Source organism: Astatotilapia calliptera, chromosome 3, assembly GCF_900246225.1.
Source record: "Astatotilapia calliptera chromosome 3, fAstCal1.2, whole genome shotgun sequence".
Classification (NCBI taxonomy): Eukaryota; Metazoa; Chordata; class Actinopteri; order Cichliformes; family Cichlidae; genus Astatotilapia; species Astatotilapia calliptera.
The window spans coordinates 156,348-182,731 of NC_039304.1; the positions used below are offsets into that span (position 1 = coordinate 156,348).

Genomic DNA, 26,384 nt, shown 5'->3' on the forward strand with positions numbered 1-26,384 from the left:
TGAGCATCCAGCACAGGACACTGGGGAACCACCAATGCACCAGTGGGTGGGGGCTTGAGGCACTGGCAGGGAGTGCGGCCCAACACCTGGAGGATCCTGAAATGTTCTAAGGGGAGTCTAAGACTTGACCTGACACATAGACATACATGACACAGACGACCCTCTGCCAGACAACGGTTGGCGTTAGCGGGAACAGCCAGAGGCCCACGATGTCCGGAGGAACTCACTCGCCTGGTGGAGCGCTGCAGCGAGGGCCCCCTGGCCGAGCTCTGGGTGTGCAGCGCCAGCAGCTAGAGCCACAGCAGCTGAGATTTTCTTTTTTTCTTTTTTTTGTAGTTAGGGGCTAGGCAGCATCTAGGGAGGCTGCCAAGACAGGCTCCCACATGCGATCACAATTGCCACACACACACTCTCACACAGTACCACACGTAGGTACATGTGCAATATGTAACAGAGTAGAGAGATAGGCTCAAAATGATAAAGAACTACTGTTGCTCTCTTATCAGGGAGTTTTTCTTTCGCTACAGGAAATGCTTTACATGTTTTAGGCGAGGTTGCTGTCAACCTTGCAAGTTCACAGTGCAGACTCTCCAGTCACTATTCTGTGACTTTAGCATATGAATAGGGAACATTTTAACAAACAATCTGATTTAATCTTGGAAATAACTTTGCATTACTTTTATTAATTATTAAAAAGAGAAAATGTTTGTATAGATGACATTTACCAGTCGTTAAATTACTAATTCGCTTGTTATCCTTAATTCTCTAATGTCCAAGTCAGTGATGAGCCCAATAATAAACATAAGTCTATCAGAATATGTATGTTAAAGTTTTCACCTACGACAAAGACAGCGAGGACTGTTATTATTATATTTATTTATTTTACAGCAGTCAGCTGTTCCTTGTCTTGCTTCTGTTACGCACACCAGAGAGTACACATTGAACAAAGAATAGACACTCAAAAAAAGGCCTTGAAACAGCCCCACAGGGACACTGTTTGTGGTAAATGTGACACATTGGTTCAGTATAGACTAATGATTTACTGCAGACGTATTATTCCGTGAGTAGATCCAGCATGAGCAGCAACATTAAGACGGTTGATTAGTGTCTAAAAATGATGACTAAAACTTTTAGTAATGAAGACTTTTATTTGTAAAGGAGTATTTTAGAATGGATTGAAATAATCCAAATAATCTTCCACCATTAGTTGCAGTGGGCGAGAAAGATACGAGACAGACATTTCAAGATTTTGCAAATATTTTCATGTTAACCACTTGCATTTGTGACATAAAAGAAACCTATTTTGTGAAAAACTAGTGAGTTTTCTTTACATTAAAACATATTTGCTGTTAAAAATGATTATGACTGATATACTAAGCACTAGCAGGTTTACCAATGGTCCCACACACGCACACACACACACACACACACACACACACACGTACCGCTTACTTGAAGGTATCCATTAGAAAAGGGCTTTTAAAATCTCACAGTCGTAAGCACTTAAAACCATAGTGACTCTGTAGTTTGGATAAAGCACTTTAATAGCAGATGAATATTAGAAAGAAGACATGGCAATGCATGACAACAGTTAGTGTGTTACTTACATGAGCAACATTTGACACTCAGATTAAACTCAAAATTTGATATGTTTCTCTTCAAAAGCACTCTTCCCTGACACAACACTCAAGATTTCAAAAATAAAATCCCTTCCCCGGTATTGCAATTAAATAAATACCTAACACAAGCTAATGTAAGGAGCTGAGCTGGGCACTTCATTTGACCAGAAAAGAATCAATCACTCAAAACACATTTATGATAATGTTGTCATTCATTTCTTATATCAGGTCAGTTGACAAACCCCATTTCCCATCCTCATGCATGCCTTAAGAGTTATACACCATGGCAGACAGATAAATCTGATATATATCCAGTATATGTTTACATACATGTTACAGTATGTTAGTTGGCAAGTTGATCGATTTACGGTCCAGAAAGTCGAGCAAAGCTTGAATGTATAGCTTTATTACTGTACGCAACAATACTTTCAAACAACAAACATACAAAGAGTTAACTCTCTAGCTGAGAAGATATAATACAGTTAGAGTATTGACTTTAAAATCAAACAAAACCTCTCTTGTTCAGCTTACGTCTGCTGCAGTTATGTGAAGCTTAGTCTGCAAGGATTTATTTTGTTCAAAAAAAAGAAAAAAAAAGAAAAAAGATGATTCTCTCAGCTGCATCCTCCTGACTGGTTTAATGATCCTTTTCAGAAGTCAAAAATAGCTTATAAAAATAATTGTATTTGTTTTGTTTTTTTCATGTGAGTGCACGTCACCCTAGCAATGCAGCATGTTTGACATGTTTGTACACCCTGAAACCTTCTGTATTCTACCCCTCCTTTTCTTCCTCTCGCTGACTGTGATTCAGAGTTGTGGCTGCTATCCAGCCCCTGGCTACTCTATCTGGGCTGATTTATGAGAGGCTTGCGTGAGATATGGAGCCACATTCAAATGTACCAGAGCACGCATATCAAAACTATGTAGCCAACTTCTCTGATTGAATAGAACAAGAAGGAAAACCAAAAACAAAAGATGATGAGGTGATTTTTGACAGTTTTGAAGTAAAACATCACATATTTTTTGTTTTTTTTTTATCCCTGTCTTTGACCTTGACATGCTTGAACAGTGAATGTCTACAGTCTCTTCACTGTCCTAATGTAATGGCAAGGGTGTAAAAATGAACTGTCTTGAATATGTAACAGTAACCTATTGCAAGGAGCAGACACAGCAAGAGAGAAAAGGCAGCGCAGCAAACAGGTGATATGTAGAAAGAGACAAGATGGCAAAACCTCACAAAGAGAAAACAAACTCTGTACAGAAACAGAAACAAGTCAATACTGAGATTAAAAGAAGGTGCACATAAAACATTCCAAACCACAGAAACCTGGAGGAAGGCCTGCATGAGAATTGGAAAAAGCTGTTGTTTTTTTATGGAGTATGAAAGCACTGGCATATGGGAGGGTCAGGGGTCGATGCAAAAACCACATAGGAGGCAAGGAGCATCAGCACAGGCCATGCAAACACAGCTCCTCAATCTCCATAAGGTTGTCAGTCAAACATTTGGACCACACTGCATACAAAAAGCTATAGATGCCCGCCGCAGCTTTGTGAAACTGTGCCCTCGCAGGGTTCCTCTGTGGCTTCACAGGCATGGCGTTTTAGAGGTGGAGAGTAGGAAGAAGGAGTATCACGGTGGTGCATATATAGATATTTCCGATGGGGCTTTTTTTTGTATTTTGTTTTCTTCCCGATACTTTTTGAGATTTTGTTTAGCATTGTTTTTCTGTCTAAAAAAGGCGTGCCTTCTTCTTCATGTCATTCTTCTTCCAGAGAGCCAGGCGGTCAAACTGCTCCAGGGTCATGCCGAACACTTGGTGAAAGTCCTCTGGAGATAGATGTCTCTGGATTAGGAAATTGTGGCAGAAAAAACATTGTTATTTAAGTGGACAACAGTAATACCAGCAGCTTCTTGTGAACCTTATAACCAAAGGAAACACTGGTGGTGGTTGGCGTTTTAATGATAAAGAAGCAAAGTGGGTGACAAGATGTTCAGACATATTGACCACAACTGTACTTTTATTTATTTTGTACCATAAAGATCTTTAAACTCAGCAAAATAGTTGTCATATATTTGTTTTTCATCAACAGTTTTCTTCCATTTGCACACTTTCTCTAAAATTATAAACTTTTTCTTTCAGAACGATACTGAAAAACTAGTTCATGCATATATTACTTCTAGCCTAGTGTATTCTAGGCTGTGTGGACATCACATTTTGGGTTATTTAGACCAAAATACTTAACCTTTCTCTACAGGGGCCTAATATCCACTTATGCGGACACTATACTGCTACTGTTCTATTGAAATTTTGAATGAATATCCTCATATGTGGCTCTGATTTTTCGTAGAAACAAAATTTAGGTAAAAAAAAAAAAAATCTGGTAATTCGTTGTTTTTACATTCAACAGGTCCCAATCAGCCCAAATATCAAAGAGAAATTAATAATGCATGCCATGGAAGAGTTCGGGTCTTAGAAGGTTAAAATCACATAAAAAGTCTTGAATAATGAGAATAATCATCTTATCTTAAAGACCTTATAGTATCGATCATTCATTCTCAGACTGCAGAATTGTGGTTCAAAGGATATCTAAAAGTAGAATGGGACGCAGAGTCTTCTGCTTTCAGGTCTCTCTTCAGTGAAACTAGCTTCCAGTTGGGATCCAGTAAACAGACACCCTCTCTACTTTTAAAATTAGGCTTCAAACTTTCCTTTTTGCTAAAGCATATAGTTAGGGCTGGATCAGGTGACCCTGAATCCTTCCTTAGTTATGCTGTAATAGGTGTAGGCTGTTGGGTGACTCCCATGATGACCTTTTTTCACTTCCTGCAAAAAATAGAGTAACCTGTGTTGCTTGAACACATGTATCATTCAGAATTAAGGGTGCCTTCACAGCAGTGCAAGCTATGCAATGTGCTGCCATTGAGCTGCTCAAACTGATTAATCAATAGAACAATAAATTAATTTCTAACTGAAGCAGTACTATCTGTGGATCTTGGCCAGCATAATTTTTATTAATCTGTATCAGCTTCATGTCTAAGCCTGGACGCATATATTAGATGGACATCCTGACATGTCTGTGTTGTGCACACACAGTAAACAGGCATAATATTGCCTTCTGTCTTGATGTTTAATACAGTATTTTGAATTTTATCCCTTATAAGTTCTTCCAACCAAAACTCCTATCCTAAAACCTCATGTTGCCAACACTCACTAAGTTCTCTCTAAAAAACAGACACAAAAAAAGCGTAACAAAAACTTGCATGGCATTGATTTAAACCCAGAAACAGAGCGTAGGTAGCTTTAATATAAAATGTTTCCTGCACTGTGCACTGCAGGTGTGTGTTTTTTGTGATCAAACGGTAAATGGCCTGTATTTGTATAGCGCTTTTCTAGTCCCTAAGGACCCCAAAACGCTTTACACAACCAGTCATCCACCCACTGGCAAGCTACATTGTAGCCACAGCCACCCTGGGGCGCACTGACAGAGGCGAGGCTGCCGGACACTGGCGCCAAGTGTCTTGCCCAAGGACACAATGACCGAGACTGTCCTAGCTGAGCTCGAACCGGCAATCTTCCGATTACAAGGCGAACTCCCAACTCTTGAACCACGATCGCCAACTATCAAGAGCTAGGTAAAGCTATTTCTGTGAAACAGCCAATCCCCTGGTTTATATCAGCAAACAGAAGGTTTGGTTTTCACCCCGAGGTAAAAATGTTCAAGTGCCTTAAATTTTTCACCTGCCAAATTGACAGGATAATGACACTGGTGGTATGAAAAAGGAGGATACTCTTCCCCATTTCATATCACAGTGTGTAACTGTAAAACCAATGACTCATGCCATTCAGTATGTTACACAACATGTTTTCTGTTAGCTGTCAGTAGCAAAACACCTGGTGTGACATCACTGAATGGTATTCTGCTAAAGAGGTTGAATCCAAAGACTTTCAGCTTTAATTCAACAACTTTAACACAAGTTTTTCTTCAACTGTTTCAAAATTACAGCCATTTTATACACATTCCCCCATTTCCAGAGGCTCAAGAGTAGCTGGACAACTGCAAGTAGTTTAATGGCCAAGTGAGGCCTATTTCCTTGTAATTGTATAACAAGATCGTATAATCTGGAGATTATGATGAGAATTGTATTTTGTAGCTTTTTGCTGAAATGTCAGTATGAGGTCCAAAGAAATGATTATGATGAAAGAGATGGAAGTTATCTTTTGGTGAAAAAACCAAATTCCACCTCTCAGAGAGGCTGCAAAAACTTTGGTTTTTAGAAAACATGAAGAAAAGAGAGAAACAGCTCATGATCTGAAACATACCACGTGATCTGTCAAACACAGTGGAGGTTATGGCATAGCCATGTATAGCTGCCAATGGAACCAGGAAATAGTATGTATTGATGACATGACTGCTGATAGAAGTAGCCAGATTATTCTGAGGTGTATAGGACTACACTCTCTGCCCAAGGATACTCTGGCATTGATACTGGAGCAGCATGAGATCAAACCAGACACCTTCCAATTACTGGCTGACCTACCTCCTGGGCTATAGCCACTCCAACATGGACCTAACTGTGCGGGTTTACACTTTAACGGGCATCCTTACAGAGGGTCACACACTAGCTAAATAACAGAGTCATCAGTGTTTATCCAGATAATACATGAGCAAATATATCTTGAGGCCTATTTGGGGTTGGCTTTGGCTTAGGAGGTGAAGTGAGTCGTCTGCTATTTGGAAGGTCAGTGGCTCGATCCCCCAGCTCCTCCAGTCTGCATTCTTCAGTTATGAGTGCTTAGGCATAAAAAAAAAATTACTTGCATGAATGTGTGGGTGAATTAGCTTTGAGTGCCCAAATGGAAAAGTGCTACTATCCATTTATTTACTATTTCAAAGACTTGGAACTCTTTTTTCTTGCATTTCTATAATTTTTATATAGCCTGGACTTCAGTTTGTGCTCCTAAATTTACATTTTTCCGTGGCACAAGAACTACATGCGGTGTGTACTTACATCTTTTACTTTTCATTAAGACTACAAGCAAAGTTAAATTAAATCAAAATAAATTTAAAGCAATTAAAAACCTGTCAGTTTGAGGTGTTGCATGGGTCAGGTAGCTTAATTGACCTAATCACAACAGGCTTATTGATGTGAGTTTGAGCCTTTAATTATGTGCAATATTTTTGTTAAATATATTTAACCTCCTAGGACCTGGCGTCCACATATGTGGACATCACATTTTGGGTTATTTAGACTAAAATACTCAATTTTGCTCTACACGGGCCTGATATCTACTTACGAGGACATTGTAGTGCTACTGTTTAATGAACATTTTAGATGAATATCCTCATATGTGGCTCTTATTTTTCTTAAAAACAAAAATAAGGTAAAAAAAAAAAACTGGTAATTCTTTGTTTTTACATTCATCGGGCCCCAATCAGCCCAAATATCACAGAGAAATTAATAATGCATGTCGTGGAAGAGTTCGGGTCTTAGGAGGTTAAAGAAAGAACATTAATATTCTTTACAATGATTCTCTGTATTTTCAGAAATAAATAAATGGAAAATACTTTAAATATTTGGCTACAATAATAGTAAAAGGTACTTAATATAGCAACCCAAGCTTCAAGAGAGACTAGCCGAAAAGACACATTTTACAGGCAGTGTATGGTTTAAACGTGCATAAGAATAGTTTTCTTTGTTTTTTTTCCCTTTTCACTTTTATATGTTTCCATCATATAAAAATTGACTTTTTAGCTGCTGATTAGTATGGCTAAACCTAAAACAGTTTGGGGCCAAGGATCAAGATCAGTGGTGGGTAAAACGCAGGTCAAACAGTTTCTCTTCTGCACACACTTTTGACAATAGGACTCCAGTCTGGTATTTCCAACCACAGAGGGAATCTCTTGAGTATCCTCAGTAACCTCAATATGGTCAGACTCCACTTGGGACAATATTTCTGTTAACTGAAAGCCTCACAGTGAACTCTCATAGTGGGGTTACTGAAGACTGAAATGTTTCAGAGGATGTTTTTTAGACAAAACCTCTCTTCCGAGGACTGCAAAACATGAGCTCTGAACCCCAACACAAACCACAATTGGATTTTTTTTAAATGGGTTATTTTAGAGACAAAAACAGTTCATTTTTTTCAGCTGCTCAAACTTAATGAAAGTTTTGAATCTTTAAATGGGTTGTGTAATAATAACAGCAGCAGGAAATTGGTTATTCTGGGACATTAAGTCCAATTTCACTTTATTTCTTTATTATAGTTATAGGACATATATGTGTGTTAAACTTGCTGTGACCTGGCACCAAATTAAATTAAACTACTGCGATGTTGCAGATCTGTCTCCTCTGGTTTCTGATTTTTCACCAGATTTTAAAACCTATCAGCAGCCACAAAATCAAGGTCGGACTGTGCATGTCATTCGTCTTTTTCTCAGCCATACTGGCTCTGGCTTTGGCAGAGTGTTAATGACAGGCATGGCATGTTTGTTTCAAAGATTCATTTGTTTAATTCATCAGTCTTTATGTGTCTCTGTAGTAGTGTTCTGCTTCCTAGTTACCAAAAATAAAAAAAATATAGGTTGATGTTTAAAAAAAAAAAATCAAGAAAGAGGCATATATCCATATATTCCACTATTTCACAGATTTCTGTCTGCAGACATAGACTGTATATAAAACAAGACCTTAACCTGTTTCTAAAAGTCATCGCTGGTGATGTGCCCAGCCCTAACCGTATGTTTTAGAGAAAAGCAAAAAATTACTATTTTAGAAAAAGTATAACTAGTTTTTCTTCTGTGTCAATTACAACGATTACTTACTTTGTCTTGGAGAACAGTTTTACTCTCTGAGGTCTATATCATCACTGATAAAGACTCTAACCTTCATCCCTATCATTCTAATGGACACAAATCAAAATCTACACATATTTTTTTTTCCAAAAGAGTAGTTTTTGGTTGTCTAAAAGAGGGTTAGTGTGAGTGTTTGAAGCTAGGATTTAGGTAATTATTGATCATGACTCGGACTCCAAAGAAGTAAATAAATACAATTATGTATCCTGATAGCAAATACACACACTTCATTTACCGTAAGTTACATTTTACTTCACTTCACTTCTAAGCGCCTTTTGTATTTTAGCATACAATGTGTATACTAAGAGAAATCCCAAAATAGTTTATTTATTGTTTATTCACCACTTAAGTGATTGAAGATGGCACCTCTATAAGCTTTTGCTGATACTTTTATCCCATTGGCTGAGCTGCCTAGCTCCTACCCAAACCACAAATTCTTGACTTGACAAAATTCTGTAAGCCAAAATTTCATATTTTCTCAGGTTTGTTAACGACCTACGGATAGAAGGAGGGAAACAACAGAGGGGAAAGTAAGATTAGAGCTCACCTCCAGTCTGGTGCGGTCTACATCTCTGGGAAGCTTCACTTTCACTCTATGCGTCACTGCCAGCATTTCATAAGGGTAGACCTGGCAACACAAAGTAAGCATTGTGGGAGATTTATTAGGGAATACAATTATAATCCAATGTCCTAACAGTGCTGCCAAGAATATGAAAGTATATTTGCAAAGTGGGAGCAAACTCTTACCTTGTACTCTGAGGAGGGAAAAGACAGAGACAGAAGAAATTACTCTGGTGGAACAGTTATCTTTTATTTGAATTCAGAGCTATTATAAAAGCTAGCATAAGTGAGCTTAAAAATAAATTACACTTGCAAACCCAAATCTCTTCAAAAATATTGGGTTTCAAAGGCGTCAAAAAGCATTAGAAATGGTCGCTCTGCTCTCACACACAGACTGTTATGAGGTTGGAATACTTTCAACTCAATCTTTGCCTCAGATACAGCCAAGACCGTACACGCACGCACTGGTAAACACACAGCGCTAATTTTTCGAGCTGGAAAAATGACATCATCCTTCCTCGCTCTTACTTCTTGTAACTGATCTGGAGCCAAAGCAACAGGGCTCTGCATGCTTGATCGCAACATATATGTAATGTTATCGGGCATTGTAAAAATAACCTTGATCTGACTCATAGAAAGATGATATGGTCCATTTAGTGTCATTTTATAGCTTGGCTAATATTTTTTAGAAGGAAACATTCAGTTTTTGGGGATGGAGCCTGTGAGATTTTGCAACAGTGAATTAGCAACGTGAAAACTGCATTTAAAACAATCAGATAACGCGCATTTAGTGGGGTTAGTTTAATTGGTTAACTTGTAAATAGTGATTGTCTGGCTGTCTGTATTAGCCCTGCAACAGACCCTGTTCAGGGTGTGACCTGCCTCTTGCCCTATGGAGGATGGGATAGGCTCCCAACAACCCCCACGTCCACTGTATCCACCTACATGCTGTTCTCATGTAAGAGAACAACTACAATACCGAAATTCTATTTTAGGTGAATCATCTAGTAATCAGATGACACTTCCTTAACACCTTTATTTAAAAAGTTTTTAAATTCCCAAAGCCAGGCTGTATTCAAAAGCAGATTTACAAGTTAATGAATGCACTCTTTACAGGAAAGAAGATTTTGAATTTATTTCTAAATTAGTCCTCAAAGTTAAAATAGCAAGTTTCAGCTTCACTCAGATGTTATTAACTGTCAAAAACAGGGAAAATAAATTTTCATAAATTTGCCAGGATGACTCGCTGGTTGTTTTTCTCAAGCAAAACTCAGATAATTTATGTGGTTCCCCAAACTTAGAGGATAGAAAGCATATTAAACGTGTTAATGAACAGACTGAGAATACCAACAGAGACCAAGAGACACCTTGGTATTTTCCATGCTGATGCTAAGCTAGCCCTAGACTGTAAAGAGGATGTTGAGCTGTAGCCTGGTCAGAATGAGTAAGGTGAGAAAGGTGAGAGAACTGTCATACTACTAACCCCTTCCAGTATGGTAGTCTTGGTTGGTATATGATCGTGCATGGTTAAAAAAGACACTATAGACTGCACTGGGTGTAATGTGCTATGCTGTATATGAGTGTTTTGCTGATAAAACCTTTAAAAACTTGATGAGAACTGAAGATACATGTCCGCTCTCACCTCTCATGCCTCCCCAGCTCTGGGAGTCTGGGTCCACTTCATCCTCCATCATCTCAGCAGCCTGCGGGCACACACACATTAAACAAACACAGAGTTAGACCATAATTCAGATATTCTGTGTCATTCCGCCAAGAACACTGCTGCTCTTTATCAAAGCAAGGGTTCATCTGAAAGCCTTTTAGTAAAAGCTGTTGCCCTTGATTTGCTCACATTCTTTCAGAGTTAGCAACGGGAAGTGGATGTGACACGTCTGATAGGGAGTTTGGATTACATTGCTCAGAGAGACTGAAAGCCAACTGATGAGACAAGGAGGGACCGATATTGTAAAGTCTCTGCTGTTTGTCCAGTAATCCATTTTCTAGTGTTAAAACTAGTGAAAAACAAATACTATTCTTTAAAATAAGAAAAATAATTTTTGAAAATAAATCGGTATTCATGGAGCTGAACTGGCAGGGATATTGATATACGATATACACATAAGTGGTAACTGGTGTGAAATGTGAGTGTGAATGGTTGTCTATCTCACTGTAGTAGCCCTGCAACACACAAGCTAAGGGCAGACCACACCATCTAACATCTGACACAAGTAACTAGTTAATTAGCTATCTTGCCTGCCAGGAAGCTAATGGTTCCATGTTAAATTTGTCTCCATGCAACAACATGAAATGCAATATATGCCCTACCATCATGCTTGCAAAGTGGAAAAATATGGTATGGTAGCTAGAAAACTAATATACAGTGTACAGAGAATTTCTTGGTGTCTGTAACTAAACCAAGAGTCAGCCTAAACATCTGAGAAATCAAGCCAAGACAGTATTTCTTGAAGTATCTGGCAGTTCCTAAAATGACCAATTGAGACTCGCTCCAAAGCACAAAGTCTTAAAACTATCATTTAGGAATTATGGTCCAAGGAAAGAGACAAGCAGCCCAAGCATTTACTCAGCCTCTAAAGGTTCCCATCCTGATCTCATTGGGATGTGCCGTAAGACGCCTAATCTATCACTATTAGCTCCCTTGGTACCAGACATCAAAGGTCAACCTCTCCAGGTCTCAAGTTCATTCCTCAACAAGTCAGATCTATTTAGCTACATAAGTAGTGTCCACATAATATTTGGCATGTAGCTTAGTTAAAGATCAGTCTTTTGTCTCTTAAAAAACTCTACAGAGGAATATAAAAGCTATATTCCCATAATGCAACGTGCAGATGCCAAGATGCTTCTATCTTGCCAGGATATTGAAACTCCTTGGATGCTTAGCTTACTATGGTCTGTCAAAGATGATTAGAGTATGACAGGTAACTATTAAATATTCAGTATTGGAATTCCTATCCTCTCTCCTGAATGCTTTGATATCATGAAATCTTTCCTACTTATGTGTCACCTCTTCTATGTGCATTATGTTCCCGAGAGAGGTTTGTGTACAGTGAGCATTGTATCCCAGCTGTTCTCTACCAACAAGATGATATCATCATCAGAACAAACTTCATTGCCATTCTGTGATCCTGGGGTCACTAGTCTGTGTTAATGGTGTTATTACTATGATTGGCTGTTTATGCAACTGCAGGTAGTTCAGGTTTACCATCCCCAAGAGCCTCAACTACCTTTATTTCTGAGCTATCCGATCGTTCAGTCTGACGTCACTAGCCGTGTCTGGGCCTAAACTCTGCTGCAGGTCCATATATCAAATGATCACTGTGGCATTACTGAGAGTTAAAACACTGTCTAAAGTCTTTCATCTTTAATAAAATGATCAGCGTTCTGCTCTACCAGGTGTAACAACTGAGTTTAACATCCAGGCATCCATGAAAACGGAATTTATGACATTTAACGAAGTTAGAAGTTAGCAGGAAGTTAGCTCGCTAGCTTCCATCTAAATACAATATCGCATGTCCTGACTGCGGGTGTTATGGCCCTGTCCATAATCTGTTTTGGTGGCTGTTGTTGTCTGTGCCTTTAAGTCTTTGCAGGTCCCGGAGTGGATGAGCTGACGGCTGCTGATTGGTCCCCTGGCCATGTGATCTTCATTCAAATCCCTCACCAGCAGTTGTCCCGGGGCAGCCACTGACAGCAGCAGCAGACCTGACCCTGGCCTCCAAAACCTGAGACTTTTGTGCGACTTTTTTGGAGTTTTGTATATAGTGTGTACATTAGTTTTCATTGTAAATAGCCTTGTAAATAGCACTGCAACAGAAGGGGTGAGCTGCCTTATTGTTTTTCCTTGCACTGTTTTCTCCTGTTTATTTCAGTTAGGGAGTTAGGTGTAGCGCTTGTCTTTTGTTTGATATTTGATTTCACATAGGGTTGTAGATAACACCTCCTCCTGACTTAGCTTGTTTTGTTTGTTATTTTGGCCTTTGTTCACCCCGGAGCTTCATTTTTGCAGTGCAGAAAAATAAATCACGATTCACTAAGAAATTGGTTTCCCTTTGTGTATGGTTTTGGGGACCAGGGCGGGGCAATTCTTTCAAACTTGTGTTGCGTTCCTGTACCCCTAGACTGGGGCGTAACAGCGGGGTTTTGGAAACAAATTAAAACGTACAGCTTTCTTATCACTTCCAACATAAATGAAGACAGAAAACTAAACAGCAGTGACGTTTGTAGGGTTACTGAAGTTTGGCTAGCTGGTATATAATGATGTGCTACGTGACCGCTAGTGACACAGCTATGTTAGCATAATATGAACAAGCTAACTTTTTTTCCACTCGATAAAAGTTAACGTGAGTGTTCTCGGTGGTCAGGAACAAATGTAATCGCATGGCAGGATGCTGTAAAAGGACCAAACTTCAGCCAGGAGAACAACTGAGATAATCCATCCACAATACGAGGTTAGTCATTCATATACTGCTGCATGGGCTGGGCTGTAGTTACATCCTAAGGTTTTAAAAACTGAGCTTAAATAAATGATTAGTGGTAATAAAAGCCGAGGGAGGTCAACGGTGATCACTGACTGTTTTTAGGAGCTTTTTGAGATTAAATAGAAGAAAATACAAAACATTTAACATGTTAACAACACAAAAGCCATATTAAACGCAGACTACTTTAGACCCGGAAGTAGGATTCGTCACATCATCACTTAATAATCGGATTCTTTGTCCCTTGTGTCCCTCTACACTCCTTGGGGATTGTCCATACTGACTCTCACAGCTCCCCCTTTTCTGCAGAATTTTTGTTACTGTTAGACTGCTTCAACATCACTCAGCATGTTAAAGACACCACGCTCGGACCAGAGGTAACTTCGTCAGACTTGCACTGTTGTTAACCCTGCCAGCTGCAATCATCATGCATTTTTTTTCTCTGTTCTTATAACTCTGTGCAGGCAGTGTGTCAAGCGTACCATCTCATCCAAGTCTCTTTATACATCTGGCCTCACTGTGCACCACTAAACTCTCCAATCAGCCGATGATAGTAAGTCTCATTCACTTGATTGTACTTGTAGCACACTAGATCCACCATGTTAACAATAATTTCAGCATGTGAAAAATAGTTCAATATAGTTTGCCATGACTCTATTGTGGCTCTTGAGCTTTCATTTCCTCTTCTGTTCTGTTTTGTCTGCCTGTCCTCTATCCATCAACAAACACCGAGGGAGAGCAGCTATATTGCATCAGTGGCTCATAGACTACCCCCAAAGTCCTAAATAAACCAGAGCACTGCCTGTGTGGACTGAATGGTACTGACTGGCCCTGTGAAATTTGATACCAAAGCTGTGGGGAAAGGGAGGTTGATTTTTAAGGTAGAGCAAAACATTTAAATGGTTTATATGCTACTCTGAGGTTTCCTGAGTTGATTAGTAGTGAGTGGGAGGCTATACAAGGCTGGAAAGTGTTGGTTTGATAGAGCCATGGTGTTATCACATAGAAATGGAGACCCTGAATGGGAAACAGCACCAGCTAGTGGTCTAAATGGCAAAAGCTGTCAGATCCAGACATCTATTTGTTCTATATTTGCTCAATTAAACTATAGTAGAAACAGGATGGCAACTTCATTGCAAGTAGGAGCCATTGTTGGTACTGATTTGAATGCATTTTTTCAAATCTGGTCACTGATCACAAGTAGTTGTGATGACTGCAATGTGAAGTGTTTGCCAGGTTGCCTGGTAGAAGGCAAGTTGTCTCTAAACAACTATGCTCCGACTTGAGCCGACTGCAGTCAGTATCAGAACCATTGACAAGGTTTTGAAAATTACTGCTTTAATTTAAAAACACAAACAGAATTCCAACACGTTATAGTTAATCTGAGTCATTCTGTGCCAGTAAGCGCAGCTTGTCTGTTTTACCTCTCTTTGCCAGAGGGGACTTGAGTCAGCTGGTATTCCTACATACAAGCAAAGTCTGTCATTTCACAGTTACTGTCACTATTTGTGAAGGAAATTCTGTTTCAGATCTGTGAAAATTTCACTGATCACTGAGCGTAAGTAGTTAATGTGAATTTGTGTGCATGAAATTTGCAACAGACGGTAAAATATTTGTGATTTTTGCTGATTTATCCCAGTCACCATGTTGAGGCACAAAAATAGCTTTGAAGACAGCAATGACTGCGAGTGGTCACAAACCTGGTCTCCATTTTCGAAGTAACCACTTGAAAGGCAACAAAACTGCAAGTGTATTGCACATTGCCACAGTAATTCTGGTCATGCTCCAGTCTCCAATCACTGTTTTCCCTAGTGCGACTGTAGCGTTAATGAAGCACCAAACTATGGTGAGGACATCTCATCTGTAAATGTGAATTGGTTTGGTGCTAGGCATCAACCGTTAACTGTTCAGTGTTCGGAGTTTCCAGTGCTAAGTCTCAGTAACACAGGTCCTGTTAAAAAATTAAACCTGACTTTCTTAGACACTTTTAAAATAAGATCTTTGGCTGATCTACCAAAGATCTGAGATTGTGCATCTTGATGGCCATTCTATATCAGAATCTGTCTGCTCACCTTGTAGATGCCGTTTCTTCCATAGCCAGGTAAAGATGCAGACTTATTGTAAGGGAAATCTAAAAAAAAAGCAAAGACAATTATTTTCATTTATGTCAGCTCTAGTTCAGCATCTAGCTTGTTAATAGATACTCACTAGGTTGGGAAGTGTCAGTGGGCAGACTGCAGGTTGATTTGCGGGGGTCGATGTCGATCTGACCATCAATCTCACTCTTCAAAATCATCCAACTGGTCCTCTACAAGGAGAAAGTAAGAGACAGAGAGAAAAGGACAGAAAGATGGAAAGAGGTGATGGATGATGGCATAGTATGAGTTAGTAAATTAGTGAATGGATGTACAACATTTGTAAAGTTTAAGAAAATGACTTGAAGAGAGACAGATATGGAAAGACGGATAAAGACAGAAACTGTACACACAGACCCACCTTGCTATCCTCACCATCCTGCCAAGATGTTCTAGAAGCTGTAAAACAGTCAGATGTTACATGACGTGACAGTTGTGCTGGATTATCTCTCTCTCGGCTCCCTTGTGCTGCACTATTAACACCAATAGTAATCCCTGGACCCCTTTGCATGACATCATCGGCCACAGAGAGCATCCACAGGGAGCTCCACAAGCACAATGTTACAAAAATGGAGAAAATTCATACTTTAACTAAAGGATTACACTGTACACCGTGGGACATTGGCTTGTTGACCATCTACAAGTCTAGTCACCATAAAACTCTGTATGTATATCCCTTGTCTCATGAGGATAGATAGAAATGGCTAGATCTGACCCCCCAAAAGCATTTCTTTTACATTTATAACCAGTTTGCTAAATGACAGATGACCATGAACTCTCCTGTGAATCATTACTGTGCCAGAAGAGAATCGTAATGTTGCTTTGACAATCTATCTTACTCAAGAACCAAACTTCAGCTTTCAAATTTATGTGTCAATGGCCAAGGGCAACAATTTCCTCTAAAGAATCAACTCTTTGTATTTGGTGAATTAAATTTTCCAGTCCTGTAGTTAATACTGAAATAAATAAACCGTCATCTGGAAGCAAAACACAAAGTGCAACATTATTTTATTACTTTTACTTATAAGTAATAGTATTGTTATATACTTATCCTTAATCTCTCTGTTAACGATTTCACAATTCTGAAAAAAGCAACGCCGAATAGCAAAACTTTCAACATGACCTCTGTCAGAAAGGGCTTGGGACCAATTGGCAACCTCCTGGCAATCACAGATTGCTTGGGAAAAATATCTATTGGAGAATAGTTAGTGGAGGCTGCTGTTAGAGACTCAAAAACAGGTGCAACACAAACCAGAATCAAAAGAACTTCGCAGTAAAAGTTAAAACTGTGACGCACAACTTTTACTCTAAAGGCAAACATTCTCTTTTTATTATTTGCGTCACACTTATTATCTCTGCGCTAGTGTTTTCATAAAATTTCATCTTGGTTGGCAGGGCCATAAAAGATGGTATCTAAGCCAGTGTGACTGAGGTCATAGTGAGGAACAGGCTAGTAGCTGTTTTATTAGAATGCATTGCAACACAAGACAATTTCAGGAGTATAGGCACTTGATAGCCCAATGCAGTGTTAATTAATGTACATCTTCAGGTTGTGGGGCCAAGAGAAACTAAATCTTAAAATGTGTTGGTCACAGCCTTGTTGTAAACTTATCATATTAGCATGTGGAGCTATTTGTGATGTTTCTGACATACTGACATTATGATGTTATGTGAATTCATACGCAAGAGTGTGTAAAACATTAAAACTTTAGAGATGAGCCCTAAAAAAACTGGATCCAATTCCCACAAAGTAGGTGTAGCCCACTGAAAATGAACTTAAGCTAAAACACATCACAAGTTTAAAGGCAGTTAGGAGATCAGTAAAGTTGTTTTTCTTTTTTTGGCAAACAGTACACTTTGTCAGTGATCTAATGTCTGCTTGAATGCTTCCAATCTAGCTGTCAAAAGCCAGCTCAGTTGATTTACATGTCACTGTTACTTGTTGATAGTGATGATGATATCCTTGTGTGGTAGTGGTGACATTAGCTCCTTGGAGTCCCGTGTTCATGCATTTTGGGTGACCCTGTGAAGTTAGACTAGATTTCTTAAAGTATGCAACATAGTCTAGGGTTACTAGAAGTGTAGACCAAAAATATAATTTAGGTACACAACACAATGATTAGGGTAGAGACACACAGAGACACGTCACCATACTAACCGAACAGACTAACACAACATGATTCATGTGCCTGACCATTCACAGTGTACACACAGTTACAGCATCACCAATGAAACCAACCAATGAGCTGGTGGAATGAGTGCACACATGCAGGAACAGGATGAGCAAAAAACACCCATGGGCCCAAATCCCAAACAGCTCCACTCCCACATAGTTTGGATTAGGAAGATGAATAATCAATGTTTCACTGTGTGAGATATTGAAATTAGGGGTATTTCTAAAATTGGTAAAAAAAAAAAAAAATTATAACATTGTGAAACAATGTTACCTACAGACCCCAAACGAGAGATAACCTGACATATACTGAACAATGTTGATTTAGCAAATGTGTATATATGTTTGATCGGGACTCCCCGATATTTAACCAGAGATGGGCAGTAACGTGTAACCCAATTACTTTTTTCAAGTAACGAGTAAAGTAAGGGATTACTACTACTGTTACTTTCCCCTAAGCATGCTGCATTACTGCGTCACTAAACTGTGAGTTTGTTTGTGAGAGTGTCTCATGACAATGATGCACGAACATGCAACGTCCGTGGTAACAGACGTGCGCAGATCAACAATGGAGTGCGTGGAAGTACTGATATTACTTTGAGTTTGATTTCGTGAAAAGTGACAAAAACATTAGTGTACACTCTGCGTGGGAAGAAAACCTCTTTCTACAGCGAAAAATTAAACTTCAAATCTGAGCGAGGACCAAGCACGCTGCCACGGGAATGTGAAATTCAGAGAGAAATCCCCGGATCCCCCCACTGACATGACTCCTGCTAAACAGCCACCACTGGGGTGGCTGTAGCTCAGGTGGCAGAGCAGGTCAGCCACTAATCAGAAGGTCGGTGGTTCGATCCCAGGCTGCATCCTGGCTGCATGCCAAATATCCTTGGGCAAGATACTAACCCCATGTTTGCCTACTGGTGGTGGTCAGAGGGCCTGGTGGCGCCTGTGTCCGGCAGCCTCGCCTCTGTCAGTGCGCCCCAGGGCAGCTGTGGCTACAATGTAGCTTGCCATCGCCAGTGTGTGAATGTGTGTGTGAATGGGTGGATGACTGAATGTAGTATAAAGCGCTTTGGGGTCCTATGAACTAGAAAAGCGCTATACAAATGCAGGCCATTTACCATTTTACCATTTAAACAGATGAAAATTGATTTAGGAGCGACAGGACTCTTTGATTGATTTATTTTTTTGCTGTGTTTTACTTGCATCTATTTGAAAGAGTGAGTATAAACATAAAAAATTATTTTATTTTATATGTTGTAATATGCAGAAAATAGGTTTAAATGTTAAACTAATTTCTTCCAGTCAAAGACTGTTGATTATATTTTTTTCTTAATGCAATGTGCATAAAGTTAAAAGATTAAAACTAATAAAACAATTTTTAAAAATACATTTTTTTATTTGACTCCGTTATATATGATGGATTATGTAGAGAAAGTAGAATTGGGCTGAAAGGTCTTTTGCTTTATTACCTATTCAGAGTGTTTTTTTTTTAAAAGTAACTAAGTAAGTAAATAAGTAGTAAAGTAACTAATCACTTTTTTCAAGTAACTTGACCAACACTGTATTTAACATACTCTATCCTTTAGGTGCCAGTACCATCATTAAATGGGATAGTTCCCAAAAGCCTGCGGTAAATGATTTCGTTAACAGTGAACACAAGTCATAGAAGTTTTTAAGCAATTTTAGGCAAACATGTTAGCATATTCTGAAACGCTGGCTAACATAGAGAGGTACATTAAATACTTGTTTCTCCTTAAAGGAACAAAAAGTAACAGAATAATGGAGAAAGGCATTCAAACTATATAGAAACTAAACAGTAAATATCCAGAATAATAAATTATCCTAAATCATACATTTCATTTTTTGTTTGACATTTCAGCAGGAATTTTATTTGTTGTGTTGCAATGAAATGCAAACTGCATTGTTCGTGACCAGAGATGGGCAGTAACGCGTTACTGTAATCTGATTACTTTTTTCAAGTAACGAGTAAAGTAAGGGATTACTATTGCAAAAACAGTAATTAGATTACCGTTACTTTCCCGTAGGAACGCTGCGTTACTGCGTTACTAAAAACATGATTTTTTGCGAGAATGTCTCACGACAGTGACGTAAGCGAGTGCGCTGTTAGTGACAACAGCTGTGTGCAGATCAACAATGGATCACATATCGATTGTGGGAGAGAGTATGAGGGTGCAGCGTTTAAAGCGTGGAAGTACTGACCTTACCTTAAGTTTGATTCCATAAAAAGTGACAAAAACATTAGCGTCCATCGTGCGTGGGAAGAAAACTTCTTTTTACAGTGAAAAAAACCCCTAAACTTCCAAGCAAGCACTGAGTGTGCAATGACGTAATGGGAAACTCACAGAGAAACTCGCGGATTCTTCCACTGACCGCTGCGGCACACCTGCACTAGGGTAAACCTCCGCCTACCCAACTCCTGCTTTACAGGTGAACATAGAGCAACAGGACCGCTGAGTCTTTGACTTTATTTATTTTCTGCTGTGTTTTACTTGCATCTATTTGAAAGACTGAGTGTAAACACAAAAAATATTTTATTTTATGTGCTGGAATGTGCAGAAAATAGGTTTAAATGTTAAACTAATTTATTCAAGTCAGAGAATGTTGCATATAATTAAATTTTTGCTTGATGCATAAAGTTAAAAGATTAAAACGAATAAAACAAGTTTTAAAATAGGAGACTTTTCAATTTGATTACATTTTGTATGATGGGTTATGTAGAAAAAGTAGAATTGGGCTGAAAGATCTATTGCTTTATCACCTCTTCAGGTTGTAAATCGTGTTTTTAAAAAGTAACTAAGTAACTAAGTAATTAATTACTTTTGAAAATAAGTAATCAGTAAAGTAACGGGATTACTTTTTTGGGGAAGTAATCAGTAATTAGTTACTGATTACTTTTTTCAAGTAACTTGACCAACACTGTTCATGACACACTGCTTGGATTACAGGAATTCTCTGGGATCCACTGCAATATTCTGCATCTGTAAGCCTTTAAACTAAGAGACGTGTCATCCACACCTTTACACTGCAGAATATCCGATTGGGTTTTAGTAAAAGCAAGGCCATCTGCTCTCAGAGAAGGGTCATACTGTAGGTAGCATCATGTAACTCACACCTAAAATGTTTGATCAGAAACTTTGAGGGTTTTTTAAAATTATTATTATATTTTGTTGTTAAATTGCCATAGCATTGCCCACCATCCAATTGTTCAACAATCATGGATTCTGGGTGAAGTACACCAGTTCTATGCATGTAGATCCATAGAGCCTTCTAGACAAGCGCAGTTCTTAGAACATAAAGGAGGAGAACTGGAATGAATGACATGACTGACGGGCAGCATGCAACACATCGTGCAGAGACCAGACCAGATAAAGAAGCGTTAAGGACGAAGTGGACTGTACCATGCTGTTTGTAGATGGGGGGTTTTCTATAGATATTATCTTTGACCATAGTCTCTGAAGATGGGAACAGAGCAGAAGAAAGAAAATGGAAGAAGCCAACATGGGCAGGGTAGAGAAAGAAAGAGAAAATGGAGAAAAAGAAGCATGAGTTAGCAGTTATTGCGGGATGAGATATATTTAAGAAGCAAACGGGGGAACAGGAAAGCTGATTCAACACAAGTCATTTGTCATTTTCATTTTGGCACCTCAAATAAATCAGCAATTTTAAATTCATGCAACATATTCAAAACACATAAATTTATTGGGAATGGCGGGTCATTTGATGCAGAACAATTGAATGATACTAAAAGATTAAAATCAGCAGCCACACATAATCCTCTGGCATCAAAAAGTCCACTTGTATTAGCAGATTTGAGAAAATGTCAAATAAAATCATTAAAAAATGGCATCTAAATTAATAACATAAACATTAAACATAAGCCCAAAGTTGAAGGTTTGTTCAAGAATTGTTGCAAACACTGCAGTGCTCGATAAAGGACCTCTGCAGAATGATGAGGACTGTGTGTTATCCCCTAAAGCTGATCTAATCCATCTTAGTGTCAGTGAACCTGTCTAGGCCTCTGATGGAGATGCTTAGTAACGACTGTCACACATTAAGACACGGCAGAAACAGGACTCACAATAAAACAACAGATGCTGGTCATTTCTCTGGATTGTTTCAGTGCCTGTCAGCATTTGAAACAATATCCATATAAAAGCAATGACTGTGAAAGCCATGAAGTGGATAACTTGCTTCCAGCATGAGGGGTTTTTCCCCCTTCTCCATGACTGACAGTATAATTGACAATGGGAATTATTTTTCCATTTCCCTCTTTGAGAAACAGCGAAGACAACACAGTTAAAATGTTACTGCTTTTCCAAATGTTGGGCTCTTGTGTCACTGCTGTTTGATTATTTCTGTGCAGTTATTCTGAAATTAGTAAACAGTAAGAACACTGTGAATTAAAGTCCAAGAGCCTAACAGAACATAAAGAAGTAATGTGCTAAAATAGTCTGCATGAAAAAACCATAATAATCCTGTGAAAATTATAATTAGTGTCTCTCTTATGAGTAAGAAGAATCTTGCCAATGTTACCAATTGCCTGGTCCTCAAAGCCTTCCGTCCAGGTAAAGACAAACTTTCCTCTGCTGTGATGGCATAGTTATTTACTGGTGGCATTCATCAAGCTGATTCGGGCCATTTAGAAGAACCCACTGGCTTAATAGAGACACTGACACTTGTTCAAATAATAATTGAGCTCTATGTCTTTGATCTTCTTAATAGTGTCAAAAGCTTTTCTGTGCAAATTACTGGAAAGAAATTGCATCAATTAATTTCATTTTATATAACTAAATAAATAAATAAATGAATAAGACAAACTAGACACCCAAAGTGTGTGAATTCCACTGGCTGAGATTTTAACTTTGCTGCAGTTAATCTAACCTGCACCTAAGTTCACAACAGATTATTACAGCAAGTTTAGTTTAGTTTAGTTTGATCAGGATTCTATAATGGCTACAGTTAATGATGGCCTATTGTTTAAAGCGGTATGATGTGAAAATTGTAGGCTGAGCTGTGAGCTAAGCAGTCCTGTATGGCCTACCTGGTATGTGGAAATGCCGGGGAGCAGCCACGTATGTAGAAGTAGATGAGGGAGATTTGCCATCGGAATAGGTGGATAAGCTGGGGGTACTCCGACCGCTTTCACTACCTCCAAACGTGGAGGGCATTGAGTATGGAAGGCAAAGGGGAAAGGTTTTGGGAAAGGAAGGGGAAAAAAAGGGAAGGGGGGGGGGGGCAGAAAACAGTATTATGGTAAGGTTACTTATACAGCTCAGACATGCAGCTATTACTATAATACCTTATCCAGTGACTTGATAACCCAGCCATTTACAGTGTCTGTATTCATTATATCCTGAATAATCAAATTTTTGTGGGATGTTATTTGGGTCTTCTACCTGCTAAGTGATGAGATTTATAAATAATTCTTGCTAGCACTTTAATGTTAAATAATCTTACACTATGTTGTTCATCAGCCCAAATGAGATATTTTTAGATATTTACTGGGATTCCCAGGCACAGGAAGACATGTCTGTCGCCTAGTGTACTTTCCTTTCAAAGTATCATTAAGAAGCTAAATGCAAAGTAGAGTTTCAGATGCTCATTTATCTTAGGCCACTTACATCTCAGCCTGTAGGATTCAGATTGGCATTTTCTATTACTCTTTTTTCAGTCTTACTGCCAGCTTTACGCTACATGTCAAATTTACCTCGCATAAAGACATTAATACAAAACTTTATTAATTCAAGAGTTTTCTTTAAAGTATGTCAACGTATGAGGCCAGTTTAAAAGTACCAATTGTGGGATGTCCACAGAGTTCTTTACATGTCTGCCATGTCAGAGGGCTCGCACATTAAGATAGAAAAGGCCTCTTGCAACTCTGCACAGGACAGCAGGAACTTGTTTTTAGTTTGTTTATTCTGATGCCGTAGAAGTCATTATTGAAAACCAATCAAGCGATTTACTTGGAACATATAAAGCCGTCGGAGTTGTCAACCCTATGCTACTCTGTGGTTTCAGAAAGTCCTCCGAAATGTTTGGAAACAGCTGTTGAAAAGCTTCTACCACACATCTACTACAAATCTTTGTTTGAATTATAAGTGACCTTATTATTGTAGGGTCTTTACCTTATAATATAAATGTAAAAAAGACAATAAAAGTCAGTATCATAGCCTGAAGGGCGGATGACCTCTCATCACGTAACATTTTCCATGTGCTAAGTGTAACAATGTGACATGCATTTTGCTGACTGCATGCATATGGGTGCTGCGTAACCAGGGCACACCCACTGTTACAACACAAGCAGGCTGGGTGATGGAGTCACTGACAACAGTGAAGCCAAAAGTAATAAACACTCTACATCCAGAGCTTTGAGGAAGAACTGAGACTGTGTCTCTGTGTGAGAGTGTTAGCTGACTGAACACACACACTCATCTCCCCTTAGACACAGAGGAATTATCGTCAGGGATCTGGATGCAAGTGGATGAGATCACTGTCACGCAAGTCTAAGTGGATCCCCTTCACACACTTAAACACACACATACACACAATAGTACTGTTAGTGCGGGTCTAAATGTAGGGCAGAACATCCATACAAACATCTGGAGCTAAGACACGAGGCTAAGAGGGTTTGGGAGGAGATGTATTACAGTTTATCTGAACAGATTACACAATGGCAAAGTCATTCATTAATCAAAAACCAATAACACAAAACAAGATATAAAAGATGGCTTGGGATCATTAACAAGGAATCTGGGGATTAAAACGAAAACATGCATTTTTCATCCTTACAAGGTTCTTTCCTAAATATCCTTCATCAGTGTCACTTCATTTCAAAACACTTTTTGCCCCATAGGGGCCAATCTACAGAGCAAAAACTTCTGGATAACTTGAGTGCAGCTGCCATCATTAAAACACAAGTCTGTTGCATAAAGACAAACAGCAGTTCTAAGGCAACACTACGCTGCATGCCACTGCAACTGAAAACCAGATCCCAAATTACAGATCAGTCTGCTTGGTCTGTTTCATTTCTGTGTTACTCCTCTCTTTCATCTTCCCCATAAAAGAGTTCCCATCTCAGCCTCTTCACCCCACTGTGAAAAAAAAAAACCACAGCCCAAGTGCTCGTGATTTTCTGTGCAAAATGTGTCTCCACCTCTTAAATCACTCTACAAGTAATCTTCAAATTGCATTAAAAATTAAAACTACTAAGCAAATATTTGAGCTTAATAGTCCTTGTGCAGCCTTTTGAAGGAGTGGGCATTTGTGACCTTGCATGCCCTTCAGCCATCAGTAAACTAGGCTCTCTCTGATAGTGCTAAATGCTGAAACGACTGGAAAGGTCAAACTCATAATGCCATTTTACAAGAGTTTTCTCAAGCTTAAATTTATATAGTTCTAAAAAATTATTAGCAGCTTATCTAATTACCCATTAATTTACCCATTAAACCAATATGGATGTGCTCATAAAACTACGTTTAAAACAGCAGCCAAATGCAGCCCAAGGCACAAGCAGACAACACTGCTAACATGAGTTTTAATGTTCATATTATTGGGTGGAGCAGGTACAGTAGGGCAAAACTGAAATGGTAAGTTAAGTGGTATATTAATATCAATTCATATATTATTATCTATTGTGGGTGATACATCTTTTTATACACGTGTATGATTGCCTGAAAGTGTCAGGGTGGGAATATCTCTAGACTCCACATTCACTGTGCACTAGTTTGTGTTTATGGTTTTATTGCTGAATCAACTGATTACTGGTGGTATTAAGCCAAGTGTTTTTTTAAAACCGTGTCATGGAACATTTTATTGGGTCCTGTTGCGGAAAAATTGACAACATCTGCAGATGCAATGATATGAAAAAGAAAGTTTTCACAGGGCCTGATGCAGTCCTGTGAAAAACTGAACACACACATGAGCACATGAGCACTTTATCACTATCTCGCATTATTAAGAAAAATGTTCTTCTGCTTCTCTTCACCACTGCTTCTGCTCATTGATGTTTGTGGGCATTTGTTCATGCACAGCTCTCTTAAGATATCTAACAGTTTGAGGTCTGGACTTTCACTGGGCCACTGCAACACCTTGGTTCTTTTCTTTTTCAGCCAATCTGTTGGGATCATTTTCCTGTTGCATGCTGTCCATTATGGCCAGCATCTCCACGTTGATCTCATCTGTCCAAACGATATTGTTCCGGAAGTCTTGTGGTTTGTTCACATGCAACTTTGCAAACCCAAGCCATGCTGGCCTGTTCTTTTTAGAACATCCTTCCAAACAAGCCATACTTGTTTAGTGTTTTCTTATTGTACTATTATGAACTTCAACATGTAACATGTTAAGCAAGACCTATAGAGTCTGTGATGTAGCTCCTGGTGTGTGCGCTCCTTCCACTCCCAGATTGTGGTATTGTGTTAACATATACCTGAATACTACTGAACAATAAACTGCCAGAGCTTTGAGTTTTGGACACACTTGCCAATGACCAACTATTCAAGTGTACGGCATTTGATTAGCAAGCACCAAG

The 26,384-nt window shown here is 38.9% G+C and overlaps 1 protein-coding gene across 14 annotated transcripts in view; it reads right to left on the reverse strand.

The window, feature by feature from the left end:
- Positions 1–1,523: 1,523 nt before the first annotated feature.
- Positions 1,524–26,384, reverse strand: part of ablim2 (actin binding LIM protein family, member 2) — a 95,445-nt gene continuing 70,584 nt past the window's right edge. For 12 of the 14 annotated variants that reach the window (XM_026157972.1, XM_026157993.1, XM_026157963.1 and 9 more), the window contains 9 exons: positions 22,899–23,006; positions 21,256–21,309; positions 16,022–16,059; positions 15,734–15,833; positions 15,598–15,656; positions 10,675–10,735; positions 9,219–9,226; positions 9,019–9,099; positions 3,350–3,463 (listed from right to left, as the gene is read on the reverse strand). In XM_026157972.1, coding sequence (XP_026013757.1) covers positions 3,350–3,463; positions 9,019–9,099; positions 9,219–9,226; positions 10,675–10,735; positions 15,598–15,656; positions 15,734–15,833; positions 16,022–16,059; positions 21,256–21,309; positions 22,899–23,006 — 623 coding nt within the window. Of the gene's footprint in view, positions 3,464–9,018; positions 9,100–9,218; positions 9,227–10,674; positions 10,736–15,597; positions 15,657–15,733; positions 15,834–16,021; positions 16,060–21,255; positions 21,310–22,898; positions 23,007–26,384 lie in introns of all 14 variants that reach the window. The other 2 variants (XM_026157954.1, XM_026158030.1) reach the window with 2 other exon arrangements.